Source organism: Eptesicus fuscus, chromosome 17, assembly GCF_027574615.1.
Source record: "Eptesicus fuscus isolate TK198812 chromosome 17, DD_ASM_mEF_20220401, whole genome shotgun sequence".
NCBI classification, from domain to species: Eukaryota; Metazoa; Chordata; class Mammalia; order Chiroptera; family Vespertilionidae; genus Eptesicus; species Eptesicus fuscus.
The window spans coordinates 51,767,539-51,784,271 of NC_072489.1; the positions used below are offsets into that span (position 1 = coordinate 51,767,539).

Sequence of the window (16,733 nt, forward strand, 5' to 3'; positions counted from 1 at the left end):
AATGGGACAGTTTAAGGAACCAGAGAGAGCACTCATTGCTGGGGTGAGGTACACACAGCCCTCACCTTCTCGGCAGACACGGCTCGCGGTCGGTCCCCCGTGTCCATCCCACTCTCTCACATCTGGAGCCCCTCCGTCGTCACCGTGATGGCGTCAGGCCATGGGAGCCTTAGCCAAGGAGCACGCAGCACCTCCGGCCGTCAGGATTGGTTCTGACAATGTTTGTCTTAGCCTGGGTTCCCCAGAAAACAGAACCTGAGGCCAGGGCTTATGTGTAAGGACTTTATTCAGAAGTGTTTTGTCCGAGGAACAGGAGCAAGGGGCAGGAAATGGAGGGGAAGAGTCCATATGAGGGTTTGTTCTCCAAGGAGCCACCACTTGCTATGAAGTGCATTGGGTCGCTTGATCTCCATCTTCCAAGGGGCCATCTAAACAACTATGACTTAAGAACACCTGCTAGGGCAGTGGTCGGCAAACTCATTAGGCAACAGAGCCAAATATCAACAGTAAAACGATTGAAATTTCTTTTGAGAGCCAAATTTTTTAAACTTAAACTATATAGGTAGGTGCATTGTTATTAACTTCATTAGGGTACTCCTAAGCTGGCCTTTGCTAAAAACTCAAGGAGCCAAAGAGCCGCATGTGGCTCGCGAGCCGCACTTTGCAGACCACTGTGCTAGGGAAAAGGAAGGATTTATCCGTTGGCCTCTGTCTCCCATTGGGTGGAAGCTCTGCCCCATTGGGAGCTAACTCCCCTCCACGTCCATGCCATGTCCGTGTCCGCAGAGTCCCAAAGGATTTTCACTTAAGTTAATAAATTATAATTATTCCTCTACACTTGCCTGGGACCAGTCCTTCTTAAACCAAGAAAGCGTCCTTACCTGGTGGGATTTTAGAGACAAGATTCAAGTCTCGGGCCCAGGGTAAAGCAAGCAAACCAAAAGGCAAGGTGAGGTTCTGACCTGGTGTCACACCACGAAAGGTTTCCCTCCTTCCACTCAAGGTGTTGATAGTTCTTTAAAAGCAAATATCTCTGCTATGAATAAAAACTGTGTCTTCTCAAATATTTCCACTTCAGGGTGATTGAGTTAACCAGCTGCTCAGCACCCTGAGGAGTCCTGGAGAGAAAGGCATTGGAAGCCTCCGTTGGAGGGCCAAGGGTGAAAAAGCCACGTGTGTGTGTGTGTGTGTGTGTGTGTGTGTGATGGGGGTCGTGGGGTTAGGAGTGGAGTGGAATCTGTGGAAGTGCACTGTTTCCCGGTTTAGACTAACACGCGGCTACCACCAGGGGGCGCTCAGTATTTCGGAGTGACTGGAGCCACATCCGGCCAGCTCACTGTGATTTGTGATGCACGTTTGCTCAGAAAAAACTGAGTCAGCGACCAACCTACCGCCCACTTGCGAAGACAGAAGACCGGCGCCCCTGCGACTGGCAGCAAGTGAGACCGCAGCGCTTCCCACGGTGAGGCCTGAGCGGCTCCGTCTTGGAAGAAGGTAGTTTCTGCAGATGCGGGCGCGAGCTCTCGGGGGGGGGGGGGGGGGGTTAGGAGGGCGCGAACCGCACAGACTAGGGGTCAAAGGTCCGTCTGCGGAAGACCTTTAAGGCTGAGTCCCGAGGCCCACGTCGAGAGGTAGACTGGAGGCAGCTGCGGCGGGGGGTGGGGGGGAGGCTGGCAGGACTCTGAAGAGCGCCCATCTTTGAGCGCCGGGAAGCCTGCAGGGCGCGCTCTCCCGTTGGCGTGGTTGGGACAGGTGTGCGGGGCGCGCCGTCCAGGTGAACTTTGCGCGCGGCCACGTCTGCCGAATGTGCCCTCCTGGGGGCTGCGAGCGCGGCGGCGGGATCTCACGGATCTCCGCAAACGACCCCGCACGCTCTCCGTTGCGCGCGGCAGCTGGGCGGCGGGAGCTCTGCGGGGACGGTGCGCGCGCTGGCCCGGCCACTTTGCGCGCCCAACGTCCCGGGACGCGCGGCCCGTTCGGCATTGGGCGCCGCCGCCCCGGGACGAGGCGCGCGACGGCGGCGCAGAGTCCGCTGCTGGGCGCGCTCTTCCGCGACGGTGCGCACCGCCAGCTTTGCGCCGCGCCGAGCCGAGCCGCCCGGGGGGGGGGGGGGGGGGGGGGCGGTGACCGCGGCTCCGCCTGGCCGCGCGTGCCCCGCGTGCACCCCGGACTCCTCCCACTGGCGAACTTTTACTTTCGCTTCCGTGCCCGCGGCCAGATGCAGGCTGCAGCGGGACAGTGACGGCCGCAAGCCCCGGCTCCCGAGGAACGGTAACTTCGGTCCCGCCCGCGCTTTCGACTTTCCCGCCCGGCCGCGGCGGCGCGCCTCCTCGCTCCTCCGCCCTCCCTTCCATCCCGCGCGCTCCGCCTTCCCTTCCTTCGCGCGCGCTCTGCCGGCCGCCGGGACCACAGTCCGCGAGAAGCTGGGTCCCGGGGCGCTGGGCGGCCCGACCGCTTGCGCTGCAACTTTGGGGAGAGGGGCTCTCCGCGGCCCCCAGCATCGCTCGCTTTGATTTGCTTGATCTCCTTTCCCTCCTAGCCAGCGGGCTGGCGTCACCCGGTACTCGTCAGTTTGGGAAAAGGAGAGGTGGATTTAGAAGGGAAGGAGCGGTTCTCGCAGGGCTGACCGCAAGGGCTCCGGTGTCACAGGGCCGGAGGTTCCAGCCCCCCGCTTCCCTGCTTGCCCGCCGTGGGGCCTGGGCCTCTCGGTTCAATGGGAATGATGGTGAGCCCAGGCTAAAGGCTGCAGCGAGGATGGGAGGAGCTGGTGATGGTGCAAAGCAGTGCCTCCGTCCAGGCTTAGAGTGCTACACGCGAGCTGTCATCATTGTTGGGGTACCCTTGTGCTGGGCCCTTGAAGATCCTTTGAGGACGTGAAAAAAAAAGGCAGAGCTGCCAGTTACCTTTCACCTTTTGTATTCAGGGTTGCCATTTATGGGGCAGTAAAATTACCTGTGGGTGATTGTGTGTGAGTCATTCCCAGGCCTCTTCCGTAGAACTTCTGGGCTGGCTGACAGCGTGGCCCTAACTTTTTCTTTAAGGCTGTTTCCTCCCTAAGGATCTACACAGCCTGGCCTTCATCCCTGATAGGCAGGTGTTTCCTAGATCCACAGTCAGCTTCTGCCTCCTCTTGGCTGTGTGGCTTTAGGCATGTGACTTAACTTCCCTGAAGAAACCAGTTTCTTCTGCAATACAGGTGAAGGCTCCAGTCTCCTGTCGGTGCCTGAGCATCAGGTGACAGCGCGGTACCTGAACCGCGCCCCCCCCCCCCCTTCTCAAGTGCTGGAGGTGAGAGGTGGAGGTCCTCAGAGCTGCTTCTCTTTGAGCCTTTAGGAAGAGTGTCTTCATTGGGCCAAGAATGGGGTGTAAGATGTATTACGTAATTTTTTTTTTTGAGGAAGCATTTTCATCCTCTCCCCCGCCCCCCCATTAAAAAAAGTGATTTCCTGCCAGATGTGTACCACTCGCCAACGAAGCGTGCATGGAAATAATCACTGGAGGGTTTTAGTTTCGTTTCCATAAAAGCTGCGTAACATATGGATGTAATTTTAAAATACCGGTGAAGGCTGATAGTCGAATGTTATCTTGGTCTTGAGCACCGCAGGCAGTGGTGATAATAGGGAATATTTATTGAGCATTTAGAAGGTGCTGCACTGTGCTTAGCATTTCACGTGCATTGTTTCTATCAGCCGACAGCCGCCCGTGACTGAGGCATTGTTGTTTGCCCACTTTACAGATGAGAAAACTGAGTACTTGGTTCAAGGTCCTATGGCTAATAGGTGGAGGAGCTGATTCAGCCCCTGATCTTCTGTTTACCATGACTGGGCTCTCCACAGCCCTCCCTGGATCCCTTTAGTTCTGCTGTGTGTCTTTTATCCACAGTTTATTTGGGACACTGAAGAATTTAAAAATTTTAAGTGCATTTCTATTACAGCATTTATAAAGAAACTAGAGGCCCGGTGCACAAAATTCATGCACAGGTGGGGTCCCTAGGCCTGGCAGGCAATCAGGGCCTATCAGGGCCTTCCTTCATTCCACGCCGCCCCCTGGTGGTCAGCGCATGTCATAGCGAGCAATCAAACTCCCGGTCTCCTGGTCAAACTCCCAAGGGGACAATTTGCATATTAGGCTTTTATATATATATATAGAGAGATTTGTATTGCATGCCTGCCGTGTACCTGGCTTTTTTCTGTGACTAGAACCAAAGAAAGGATCATTAAGATAAGCTCTCATTCTGCAAATAGCTTAAGTCATAATGGATAATAGTAATAATTAACCTAGAGTGCCTGGTACTATTAATGCTTTGTGTATATTATACATGGATTTATTTAAGAGAAGGTAAATGTATTTAACAGTTGAGTATGCAGTATCCCAGGATGACCGCTGTTTGAGCCTGAGCCCCAAGAAGGGGACACATCCAGACAAGTAAGGCCAGGTGTGCCCTCAGCAGAGACTGGGGAGCTGAGATAGGCCTGGATTTTCATGGTGGGCTGTGAGGACACATGGAAATAAGGGGTGAACACCAGGACTTGGCTTCACTGGAATGATGTGACTGGGGTCAGGCCCCCCCTCGGGCACTGCCCTTTGCCCTGGGTGAACTTCATTTCACTCAGAAATCAAGCCCAGCGCCACAGGCATCAGAAAGTCACTGAATGTTTCGCCTTGCAGACTTAAAAGGGCCAAGTCCACCACGCTGGCTTGTGGTAGACATACATTCCAGCAGGTTGTTAGAAGGGATGTTTGCTGCCCCCCCTCCCCTCCCAGACTGTTCAGCATTAACCCAGAAAGATGCTGTAGATTTCCCACAGGACACCCTTCTGGCACAGTGTTTGGAGGGAAATCTTTGGAAAATTCCCACAACTGAGCTGTGGAAATTGGCCTGAACGCCACGTGACCGCTCTGTAGCTAAGCCCAAAGCCCCCTCCAAGTGTCCGGGAAGGAGTATGAGCCACACCTCTCCTTGGATGACGCATGTCAGATGTTCCATGAGTGTGCAGTTCCCTCTGCCTGCTCACCCCTCCCTTCTCCTTCTCAGATCTCTGGTCAGACATTTCCTCCTGCTAAGACCTTCTCCAATTCCTCTGAAGCTTAGTCAGTCCCTCTGGTACTCGCACCCACCCACCAGCAGCCCCACATTTGCGGCTTCCTGTTACGGGAATGATGCCTTTTCCCCAAAAAGACAGGACCAAGTCTGTGCTCCAAAGCATGTCTCCGTGTCCTAGCACACAACCTAGCGCATGAGACATCAAGTACACATTCATCGATGAGTCTTCTCTGCCATCCCAATGTATTAAATGTTTGCCTTTCTTAGGAGCTACTTTGCTAAGCGTCCTCTATTTTTTTTTTTTTAATATAGTGGTCACATCATTTTATCATCATACAGCCTAGATCCAGCCTCTAAGATGAGCGATATCAAAAGGCTCAAGGCTTACACACCACATGTTGAAGTTAGTATCTTTTTCTGATGGATCTTACATACTTGGAACTTGCTAATTTTGAAAATACTTCAGTGCTTTGCTAAATACCAATCCGCATTGAAAGGTAATTAAGTCTGTATAAAGGAGATGAAATAAAAACTATTGAGCACTTCTGAGTGCCCGGATTTACCCTTATCTCTGAACGTATAGGGTTTTATCTCTTGATTTCGAGAAACATTTTGAGTCCTAATCTGAAAAATCTAACTGCTTGCGAACTGGAAACACGTTGGTGGCCATGGTGTGGGGGGCCTCCGTGATGTGCTGAGAAGAAACAGGATGGCCATCTGACTTCTCACGGTCATTGTACAGATCTGGGTGGCGCTCCCCCACCCTCTCAGTTCTCTCCTCACTGTCCAGCTCAGCCCTAAGGGAAGCTGGACGTGACGTGATAATGCCCCTTGGAACTCCAGGCCCCTACGTGTGCTTTGCCATCTTGGACACCTCCCCCTAAGCTGGATTCCTTCTCCTCCCCACCTTCCAAAAGGCATTACTTGCGCTCCGGGACACCGTATGTTCTGTCAAATCAATGTCAAGTTCTGAACCGTCTTCAGCCTCAGCTTCTTCATCTGGCAAACATCCGGAGTGAGCCCAGCAGGAATGCAGACTTGCATCTGCCAACCGTGTTGTGGTCTGTGCAGTGGCTCAGAGACTGAGGCCAGTAGACTTAGGGTCTGGAAGAGGAGTGCCTTCATTCTGGAGAACCGATCCCTTCACGGGGAAAGAAACGGGACTTGATTTAGGGCAAAGGACTCGAAAGCAGGCTCTGCTTCTGACCAGCTGCATCACTTCTAGCGAATTCTCTTCCCAGCTTTCCATTCAATTAATATTTACTTAGTAAGCACCTCTGTGTGCCAGGAGCCTGTGCCATGATGAACTTACATTGTCGTGTTTGGGCCAAGCAATAAGCAGAGTGCAAAAAAAAAAAAAAAAAGACAAACATAAGGGCTGTAAAGGGAATAGGAATTGGAAGGGGGGGTGGTTGGGGAAGGGGGCTGGTGGGATAGGAGTAATCAAGGAGGACCTCTCTGCAAAGGTGCCATTTATGCTGAATTCTGAAGATTGAGAAGTAGCCAGCTGGGCAAGGAGGGTGTATCCAGCAAACATGTGGGTGCTGACTTCTAGAAAGAGAGAACCAACCATGCGTCCAGACAGAACCTGAGATGAGCATAGTGTGCCCAAGGGCACTAGGGAGCTGGGAGCTAAGTGGTGTGATGGTGAGGGGTGGTCTCTGGAGTGCCGGTTGCTGGCTAAAGGTCTGAGTCCTACTATTTACTAGTTATGTGGCCTGGGACAAGTACTAGCCTCTCTCAGCCTCGGCTTCCTCATCTGTCAAAAGGCAGTTATTGCTCTGTCCGGGTAGCTCAGTTGGTTCGAGTGTCGTCCTGATACACCAAGGTTGCGGGTTTGATCCCCGGCCAGGGCACATACAAGAATCAACCAATGAATGCATAAATAAGTGGAACAACAAATCGATCTCTTTCCTCTCTCTCTCTCTAAAATCAATCAAAAAAATATTTTTTTAAAAAAGGCAATTATCAAAAAGACTGACCTAACAGTGTTTATTGGCAGTATTTAAAAAAAGATAATGCCGATAAAACAACATTAAATGTGAATTTCCATTCTTATATTGTTATTTTTACCTCCAAGAGGGAGTGGTAGGTGAGTAGGGGATCCTCGGCTGATAGTTTTCCTAGATCAGGAGTCAGTGCACCTAGTTTGTAAAGGGCCAGGTAGTGAATGTTTGCTGCTTACGGGCCACGTTATCTCTTGCCACAGTTGCTCAACTCTGATTGTGGTGAAAAAAGCAGCCACAGACAGATCATCAGTGAACAGGTGTGGCTGTGTTCCAATAAAAACTGGTGGTGGGCCATAGTTTGAAGGGCCTTCGAGTCCAAGGAGTGGGGTTAGATTTGAAATTGTATATTCTAGGGATCTCTTAAAAACGATCGAGCACCAGGCAGACTTGAGGGAATCTGTTCTGGGAAAACGTGGAAAATCATGTGAAGCAGAAAGAGAGCTTACTACTGCAGGTTGCTCCTTTTTGAACTGGGTTTGAGCGATGCCTGGCAAAGGATGAGCACCTTATCACCTGTGAGGAATCCAGGGGAGTTTCTTGGTACAAACCTTAAGGTACCTGTGTACCTTCCACAGCTTCTCGTACACAAGCAACACTTAACAAAATCATGGATGCTGGATTAGAGGCTCCCTGAGGACAAGGACTTGGTTTTCTTCCCCATTGTATACCCGGCTCTGGAACAATGCCTGGAATAGAGTTAGCATTCAAGTATTTGAATGGATTGATGGGGGCGCTGGAGCGCAGCCCAGGAGCCTCCATGTGCAAGAGTGCTTATCTCTAAGCTTAAGTAAAAACCTCCTCACCTACTGAGTGTTATTTAAAAACATCTCACTGGATACCAATTTTCTGTTTTGTTTTTCTCCTCCCAGATGGCAGACGATCAAAACTCTATCGATCAGAACTCTGTCGGGGAGCAGGGAGCTGGGGAGTCAGCAAGCGAAGATGCAATTGATGCGAAGCCAGACCGGTCCTCCTTTGTCTCCTCATTCCTGAAGTAAGTTTCCTTCCTGGCTGGGTTAATGAGGGGCCTGGGCCACTTCTCTGCTTTTCCCACCCACCTACGGGGAGGGGGATACTCAGGGAAGGGGGTTCACGCTGTACAGGGGAGGTGTGCACAGGGTCCTGCTGGCTCTGTGTGACTAGGTTCCCCCGTGTACTCCTGTGTTTCTGGGACAAGCCCAGGTGTAGGGGAAAGCAAGCCATGGGGTCTCCTGCCCAGCGGCTGTGTGTCAGGGTGGCAGCCGCCCACAGTGAGGGGCTGTCCTTGCCAGAGGTGACTGGCAGCCACCGCCATTGGGAGTAGGGCCTGGGCTCACCCCCACCCTGTGCCTTCAGAGGCGCTCCATTGAAGGGGGAGCATCCTGTCTCTACTGAGTCCCACTTTTTCCCTTACTGAGTCTACTTTTAAATTCTAAACCTCACATTTAATATTAGTAATAGTCACTTTGTTTATTGAACTCTTGTACGCCAGCTCAGTGCTGCATGTAGTCCTTACGACCCTAGGAAATGGTTGTATTGCTATCACCATTTAACAGGTAGGGAAACTGAGGTGCTACGAGGTCTAATAGCTTGCCTTTCGGAAGACAGTTAAACATGGCAGAGCTGAGATTAGAACCCAGGTGTTGCCAGCTTCCCCCACCCATTTAGTGGTTCTGCTGTGCTTCCCATTTAGAAGTTGGGCTGCAGAGACGTGGAGGGAGCCTCAGACCTCACCTTAACCCTGGTCTCAGAGGTTCAAGTGAGTGGGGCTTCCTGAAAGAGACAGGAATAGTCTGTGGGTCAGAAGCATCAGACTTCTTGATAGCTCGCTCCTAAGCCAAGGGGGTTATCGTTGAGGTTACGGGGGGCTCTCAGGCAGCACTCAGGATGGGAAGAGCTGATGATGGGGGGCAGCCTGGCTCCCTGAAACATGCTGGAGAGAGCCTCGGGTCATACCATCCCAGACAAAACTCAGAAAAGTGGGAAGACCCCAGCATCCTGGACCTGAATTCCATTGGCATTTATTGGCTGCCATTTGGGGTCAAGAATACCCAATGAAATGGCCAGAAAATAAAGTTCCAGCTCCTGAAAACTTTAAAGACATACGGTCAATTGGTCCAGGCCAGTGGTCCGCAAACCACAGCTCGCGAGCCACATGCGGCTCTTTGGCCCCTTGAGTGTTCTAACGCCACTTCTTCAAAATAGACTCACCCAGGCCGAAAACCGACTTCTGCGCATGGGCCATGAAGTTTCAATCGCACTGTACGTGCCCACATGTGGTATTTTGTGGAAGAGCCACACTCAAGGGGCCAAAGAGCCGCATGTGGCCTGCGAGCCGCAGTTTGCCAACCACTGATCCAGGCTAAACCACTGCAAGCCCTTTCGAGCAGTGGTTTTCAAATGTTTTTGCTTACAGACCCCACCCTACCAAATAATGTCAGACTACACATCCCCCTCATACATTTTTAAGATGATATAGAAGTTCCTTGTCAAAATAGTTACAAAAAAATGTAATATTTCAGTTTTCCAACTCTTTTGAGTATTTGGGTTAAGCAGATTGCTTCTAAGTGAAAGAGGAACAGGAATCGAGTAATAATAATTTTATGAGTCTTAGTATAAAGTCCTTTGATGTACTTCCAAGAAATTATGAAAATGAATGGTGTATTGTAAATATTGACATTTAAAAATCACTATTAATTTCTCATAGATTAAGTTACTGTTCCAGCTATGAATTCACAGTTGACCTAAACAAATAAATGTTGATAAACCATTAGTATTATTGTCAACATAAGAAATGTCCAAACCTGTGGATAATTTTTATAAGCTTATTTGGGGCAAACTGATGACAAATGCCAGGGAGCAAGATCTCAAATGCTCTGGAGAACAACAGTTTTTCAGTTTCTTTTATGCATTTGACATTAAGGAAGGAAATACATGGAGGTGGAAGAAAGCAAGGCAAGGATTGGATTACAGGACAGTTAACAACATTATGTGCTCTCTTGAGGGTTAATACCCCCTTCAAGGGGTATTACTTCTGGCATTTCACAGGTGTGTTAACCTAGATGTACAAGAACAATGGAAGGGCTGGCTTAAAACTAAAGAAGTCATAGGCCTGGAAACTTCCAATCAAGGTGATGGTTTAGGTAAATGTGATACTCTGAACCTCTCACAACCACATAAAAATTACAACTAAACTATGAACAGCTGTCATTCAGAACCACCTGAAATCTAGCTGAACAGAAGTCCTACAACTAAGGATATAAAGAAGAAGCCATATTGAGACGGGTAGGAAGGGCAGAGACACGGAACAGGCTGGTCCCACACCTACTAGTATGTGTGGTGGTTTAAGAATCAGGAGGATAACTTGGCTAGTAGGTCCCCTTGAGGGGCGAGGGCTCCCAGCCCTACACGGGGCTCCCCAGCCCGGATCACCAGTGCAGGAAGAGAAGTAACCACATCATCTGGCTGTGAAAATCAGTGGGGACTCTGGGTGAGACAGAGGGCTGCTCAAATCCCAGGTCCTCTTAAAGGGCCCAGAGTAGGGACAGCAGCTCGAAAAGCACAGGGACATACCTGGAGGAACTGAATTACCTGGCTACGGGCGAGGCTGGAGGGGCCGCTCTCTGGGGTAGGGCAGGCACCATTGTTTCTTTGTTGAGCCCTCCCCCACCAGCTTGCTTGTCTGAGCCTCTGTTAACCAGGGTAGCACTGATCTCGCTCCTCCTCCAATTCACTCACAAGCCTGAACCTCTTTACATGCTTTTCTTGACAAGCGGCTGACCTGAGCCTGTGCTGAGGACTTTTGTAAAATCTCTGAAAAGTACCCAAACCCCAAACAGGCAGTGTCTACTTCAGCATGCCCTGTACCTCTTGCCAAGTGGCCCCAAACTTGGCACCAGTAGTAGCTGGCCTCGGTTGGCAGCATAGCCTCTCTCAGGTGCCTACAAACCCAGCACAGGCAGCTACCAACTGCAGATCACTTTGTAGCTCCGACCAGGTGACTCTGGGCACAGGTGTCAGCTGACCTTGGCCACCAGGCTAGTATTATAAGAAACGTTAAAGGGTCTTCTTTAAGAAGAAAATCCTATCTAATAAAAGAGTAATATGCAAATTGACCATCACTCCAACACACAAGATGGCTGCCCCCATGTGGACATAAGATGGCCACCACAAGATGGCCTACAAGGGAGGGCAGTTGGGAGGGGTCAGGCCTGCAGGGGAGGGCAGTTAGGGGTGACCAGGCCAGCAGAGGAGGGAAGTTGGGGGTGACCAGGCCTGCAGGGAAGAACAGTTGAGGGGGACCCAGGCCTGCAGGGGAGAGCAGTTGGCGGGACCAGGCCTGCAGGGGAGGGCAGTTAGAGGTGACCAGGCCTGCAGGGGAGGGCAGTTAGGGGCAATCAGGCTGGCAGGGGAGTGGTTAGGGGGTGATCAGGCTGGCAGGCAGAAGCGGTTAGGGGCAATCAGGCAGGCAGGCAGGCGAGCAGTTGGGAGCCAGCAGTCCTGGATGTGAGAGGGTTGTCCAACTGCCCTTTTAGGCCCGATCCTACTGGGGTCCCAAATTGGAGAGGGTGCAGGCTGGCCTGAGGGACACACACCTCCATGCACAAATTTCGTGCACCAGGCCTCTAGTATGTATAATAAAATGGCAGTAACTACATACCTATCAATAATTACTTTAAATGTAAATGGAATTAATGCTCCAATGAAGAGATAGGGTGGCTGAGTGGATAAGAAAACACACCTCCTACTTACGCTGCCTACATGAGACTCACTTCATATCGAAAGACACACACAGACTGAAAGTGAAGTGGTGGAAAAAGGTATTTCATGCAAATGGAAATGAAAAAAAAAATAAAAAGCTGAGTTAGCAATACTTATACCAGACAAATATACTTTAAAACATACATTCAGCAATTCCATTTTAGGGTATTTATCTGAAGAAACCCAAAACACTCATTTGAAAAGACACGTGCATCCTGTGTTCATTGCAGCTTTATTTACAATATCCAAGACATGCAAACAACCTAAATTTCCATTGATAGGCAAATGGATAAAGATGTGGTACACATACTAGTATACTAGTACAATGGAGTATTAGCCATAAAAAAAGAATGGAAGCTTGCCATCAGCAATACATGGATGAATCTAGAGGGTATACGCTAAGTGAAATAAGTCAGACAGAGAAAGACACCAAATGATCTCATTTAGATGTAGAATCTAAAAAAACAAAAACAAAATAAAGGAACAAAAAAACAGGAACAAATTCATAGATACAGAAAACATTTTGATAGTTGCCAGATGGGAGGGGTGTTTGGGGAATGGGTAAAAAAGGGAACGAATTAAGATATGCAAATTGCCAGTTATAAAAATAGTCACAGGGATGTAAAATACAGTATAGGACAGTGGTTGGCAAACCGCGCCTCGCGAGCCACATGCTGCTCTTTGGCCCCTTGAGTGTTCTAACGCCACTTCTTCAAAATAGACTCGCCCAGGCCGAAAACCGACTTCTGTGCATGGGCCACGAAGTTTCAATTTCACTGTACGTGTGCGCCCGCACGTGGTATTTTGTGGAAGAGCCACCCTCAAGGGGCCAAAGAGCCGCATGTGGCTCGTGAGCCACGGTTTGCCGACCACTGGTATAGGAGATACAGTCAGTAATATAGTAACTGTGAATAGTGCCAGGTGGGTTCTAACCTTATTGGGGTGATCTTTTCACAAGTTATATAAATGTCTAATCACTGTATTGTACACCTGAAAGGAATATAATATGGTATATCCACTTTAATTGAAAAATACAAAATTATTAAAAACAAAAAAGTGATAGGCCAGGGGAGTGACTACCCACTGTGACCTGCCCAGTTTGGAATTTATGATCTGATCACCCTGTGAGATTACTTTCCGTCAAATCCCTTTTATTTATCCACATTGTTAAGTTGTTAGTCACCAAAGTAATTATTAAATGGAAATTGTGTTGAAATTGCAACCTATAATGGAATGGATTGGCCTTAAAAGTTAGCTTATGAATAAGTGGACAAATAAAACTTATCGCTAGAAAGAAAGATATTTAGTATCATCTTTTTCCTATTTTTTTTATTTTTAGAGATAGAAGCTCTGAGGAACCATGAATAAATGCATGGGGTGGGCGGGAGTTTTGTTCGACTAATGTCATTACTTCTTTGAATTCCTTCCAAGTTCTGTGTCAAAAAACGACAACTCATTTAGGTCCTTCTTCAGTTGTTTTGAAAATTGAGAATTGGGAATTACCTGACTTTCAAAGAATTGTTATTCAGCCCTTAGAGACACTTATATTTTCAGTTTCTGTGACATACACCAAAGGGGCTTTATCAAAACTTCTCTAATAGCCGTTAATCAAACCTGTTCCTCTTTTCCTTAGAAGCAACTTGTCTAGCCCAAATACTCAACAGAGATACGTTACTTTAAAAAGCATTAACGAACATTTGTTAGTATCCTTGTTTTTTCTTCTTGGAAAATGCTTTTAGACCATATGCTTTAAAAAATAATCTTTTTGTTAAGGCCTTGTTGCTACAAATGTAGTTGATTCATTTATGGGAAATGTCAGCTGTGTAATTTAGTTGACAAAGCCAGTTCTCTTTAACAAACTAGTCAGCCACCCAAGACTTGCTTTCCATCAATCGAGGTCTGATACCATTTATTTTCTATTAATAAATGTGTTATTTGATATATCCCTGTGACAGCCATCTTATTCCTGAATTCTAATTCTTGGATGGATGGATGGATGGATGGATGGATGGATGGATGGATTCATTCTAATTTTTGGATGGATGATGGGAAGGGAAGGAGGGAGGAGAGGGCACAAAGCTCAGTGCTGCGTTTACCTCCTTGAATAGGTGTTTGTATTGCTCTCATGGGACTTAAGCTCAACGGTGATGCTCTCCTTGGGAATAATCAGGGTGCTCCCTGCAGCTGATGGCAGGCCCCTTCTCCCTCCCATCCCATCCCCAGCTCCTTTCTCCAAGGTCTCAGAATTACTGTCTTGTAAGGTATTTTAGGGAGCAGTAACACCCCGCTACCCGTCTATAATTGAGGACAGAATGCCCACCACCCTGCCCTGCAGACCAAGGATTCTGGGAACTGGAAAGAAGCCTCTCTTTCTCCCCAGAGCCTGGAGGGCACTCACTGGCCCTGGGTAGGTAGTTTCAAGCCCTCAGTCCCATCCTGGCTTTTTTGTCTCATTGCCACTAGATGGCACGACAGCATCGTTTTATTTCCATTCCATTCCATCCCGGCTTGAATAAAATCCAGCCTGTTCCTTATGTTCATTTAAAAACAAACATTTTTTAAAATTGTTTTCTAATTTTCTGATTATTGAAGAACATTTGGAAAACACATAGAACCACAAAGGAAGAACCTCCAAATATTAATTTAAAATTAGTAAAGTGTTGGGCTTTTAAGAAATGATTGAGAAGAAATACCTTATGGCCCTAGCCAGTTTGGCTCAGTGGATAGAGCATCGGCCTGTGGACTGAGAGGTTCCAGGTACGATTCCAGTCAAGGGCACATGCATGGATTGTGGGCTCGATCCCCAGTAGGGGGACGTGCAGGAGGCAGCCAATCAGTGATTCTCTCTCATCATTGATGTTTCTCTCTCTCTCCCTTTCCCTTCCTCTCTGAAATCAATAAAAACATATTTTTTTTTAAAAAAAAGAAATACCTTATGTGCACAGTCGACATTTATTATGAGCCCTAGTTTATGGAACAAAACCTGGTGTCATCTGTGAACGTGAAGAGGGCTCCTTTCCATGTAAAGGTGACCCTAACACCTAGCACAGGTTACCTGCCACCCAACTTAATGATAAAACTCGGGGTCTATAACGATATAAACTCGGGGTCTTACCGAATGCCTGAGCACAGCTACAGAAAATAGTTAATACCAAAAAATAATCGCTGGATGGTAGGGGACTGAGTGGGAGCTGTGGGAGGCTGGGGAGAGGAGGAGTTGGGACTTGAAGTGTCAGAGAAAAAGCAGTGGGTTATCAGGGGACTAGAAGGGGCTGCCTGCCAGGGGCTGGGAACACACAGCACAGAGTGGGTGAAGGCCTCGGGTGGGTGAGCTGGGTCCTGGTGCACCACTGGGAGCCATTGCCGGTACACGCCCAAGCCCCGGTTGAGCAGCTGGGCATCCTAGCAGATGGCCCTGCCCAGGAACATGTCTGCAGTGAAGTCAGATTCCTTTCTGAGCTCTGCTCAAGGTCGGCATTAAAGGAACATTCTTTAAAGTAGCACAGATTCCACTCACTCTCGAATTCCCCCAGGGCCTTGGAGCCTGTGTGTCCCTGCCCAGGGGTTGTTTACGATCTGGTCCTGAGTGAAGAGGGCAGAACAGGCCCATTTTTCAGAACTTGATAAACTCCCCATTTTTCGAGGCACTGGCTCAGATCCCGTGAGCTGTCTCCTCTGTGTCATCTTTGCCTTCCGGCCTTGGTCCTCCCGGAGTGTTTAATAAATGCCACTTGGTTGTAATTCTTCCTTGGCCGGGCAACTTGGGTTTTCTCCCCCAGTGAGTGTTATGATGTAAACGGGTCCTTATAAAAAAATGTGTTATTTGTGTAATTATAAGAAAGACTCAGGTGGCCTGCCTTTTCATCTGGAAAGGGAAGAAAAAAGTGTTTTAGAAAAAGCAATGCTTTAGAATTGGAGGGGGAAAGAAAACAAAGAACGCAGACCTTAATTCATTCCAGAAAAATATGTTCCATGTTAAGTGAAAGTCATTCAATCACAACCGTGGATTGAAAGAAGCAGGGTCTGGGCCCCCTAAGAGGAAAAGAACATTGAAACATAGCGAGGGGGGTGGTTACTTTTTAGTAAATGAAGCCTTCAGATCCAGACTCCAGAATTCTGGATGCCTGTCTCCCAAATTTGTATAGAAAGAGTGATAAAGATTTAGTGCTGTATTTGAAGCAGGGACTAGACCACCTAAACGAGAATCAGTGGTGGAGTGGAGTCGAACAACCCCGGTTCAGATCCTGACCCTGCCTCTCACTCGCCAGTTGAGGGACTATGGCAAGTCCTTTGACCTTTCTGAGCCTCGGTTTCCTCATCTGCATAATGGGGATGTGAACACCCATCGACTGCATTGTTGTGAGAATTAAAGTAACTTTCAGCTTGCTGAATTCCTGTTGAGGAAGGAACCGTAATGGTAAAACCGGAAGGCTCCTTTAAAAGGTAATTGATCCATCTCCCTTCTATAAAGATCAAGGGAAGTGAAGACCAGAGAAGTGAAGTGCTCTACCCATAGTCACCCAGCAGGACCAGGCCTAACTCGGGAGTCCAGTGTCCCCACCCCCTTACATCAAGTGCCACCCCCAGCTGCAGAGGCATCAAACTATCCAACCTGTTAATCCACCTGCAGAGTGGTTTTTTCCTTCTACCCGAGAAATACAATTCTTTACTGAAACTGCTCTCTTTCTGCTTCACTTCAGCCGAGGGAGGGTTAGGGCCAGCTGTTCCCACGGGGCTGGCAGTGGGCTTTCTGGTAGAGAAGGCCAGGTGCACATCCCGGGAGCAGGGAGCCACCCCTCTGAGACACGGTCACAGGGCCGAGGAACTTTGAGGCTGTATAAACGTACACAAGGCATAGACTACCTCCAGTTATTTTAGGTCCTGCCTCTTCTCAAGGGGAGAAAAACAAGCTCTAAGGTTAAAAGGAAAAAAAAAATGAG

The 16,733-nt window shown here is 48.8% G+C and overlaps 1 protein-coding gene across 6 annotated transcripts in view; it reads left to right on the forward strand.

The window, feature by feature from the left end:
- Positions 1 to 1,404: 1,404 nt before the first annotated feature.
- The window catches only part of CASP7 (caspase 7), a 28,850-nt gene continuing 13,521 nt past the window's right edge, over positions 1,405 to 16,733 (forward strand). The window contains exons 1-2 of one of the 6 annotated variants that reach the window (XM_054729001.1): positions 1,405 to 1,494; positions 7,923 to 8,047. In XM_054729001.1, the coding sequence (XP_054584976.1) occupies positions 7,923 to 8,047 (125 nt within the window). In that variant the 5' untranslated portion in view covers positions 1,405 to 1,494. Of the gene's footprint in view, positions 1,495 to 2,213; positions 2,272 to 5,043; positions 5,448 to 7,922; positions 8,048 to 16,733 lie in introns of those variants that run through there. The other 5 variants (XM_054729003.1, XM_054729002.1, XM_054729005.1 and 2 more) reach the window with 5 other exon arrangements.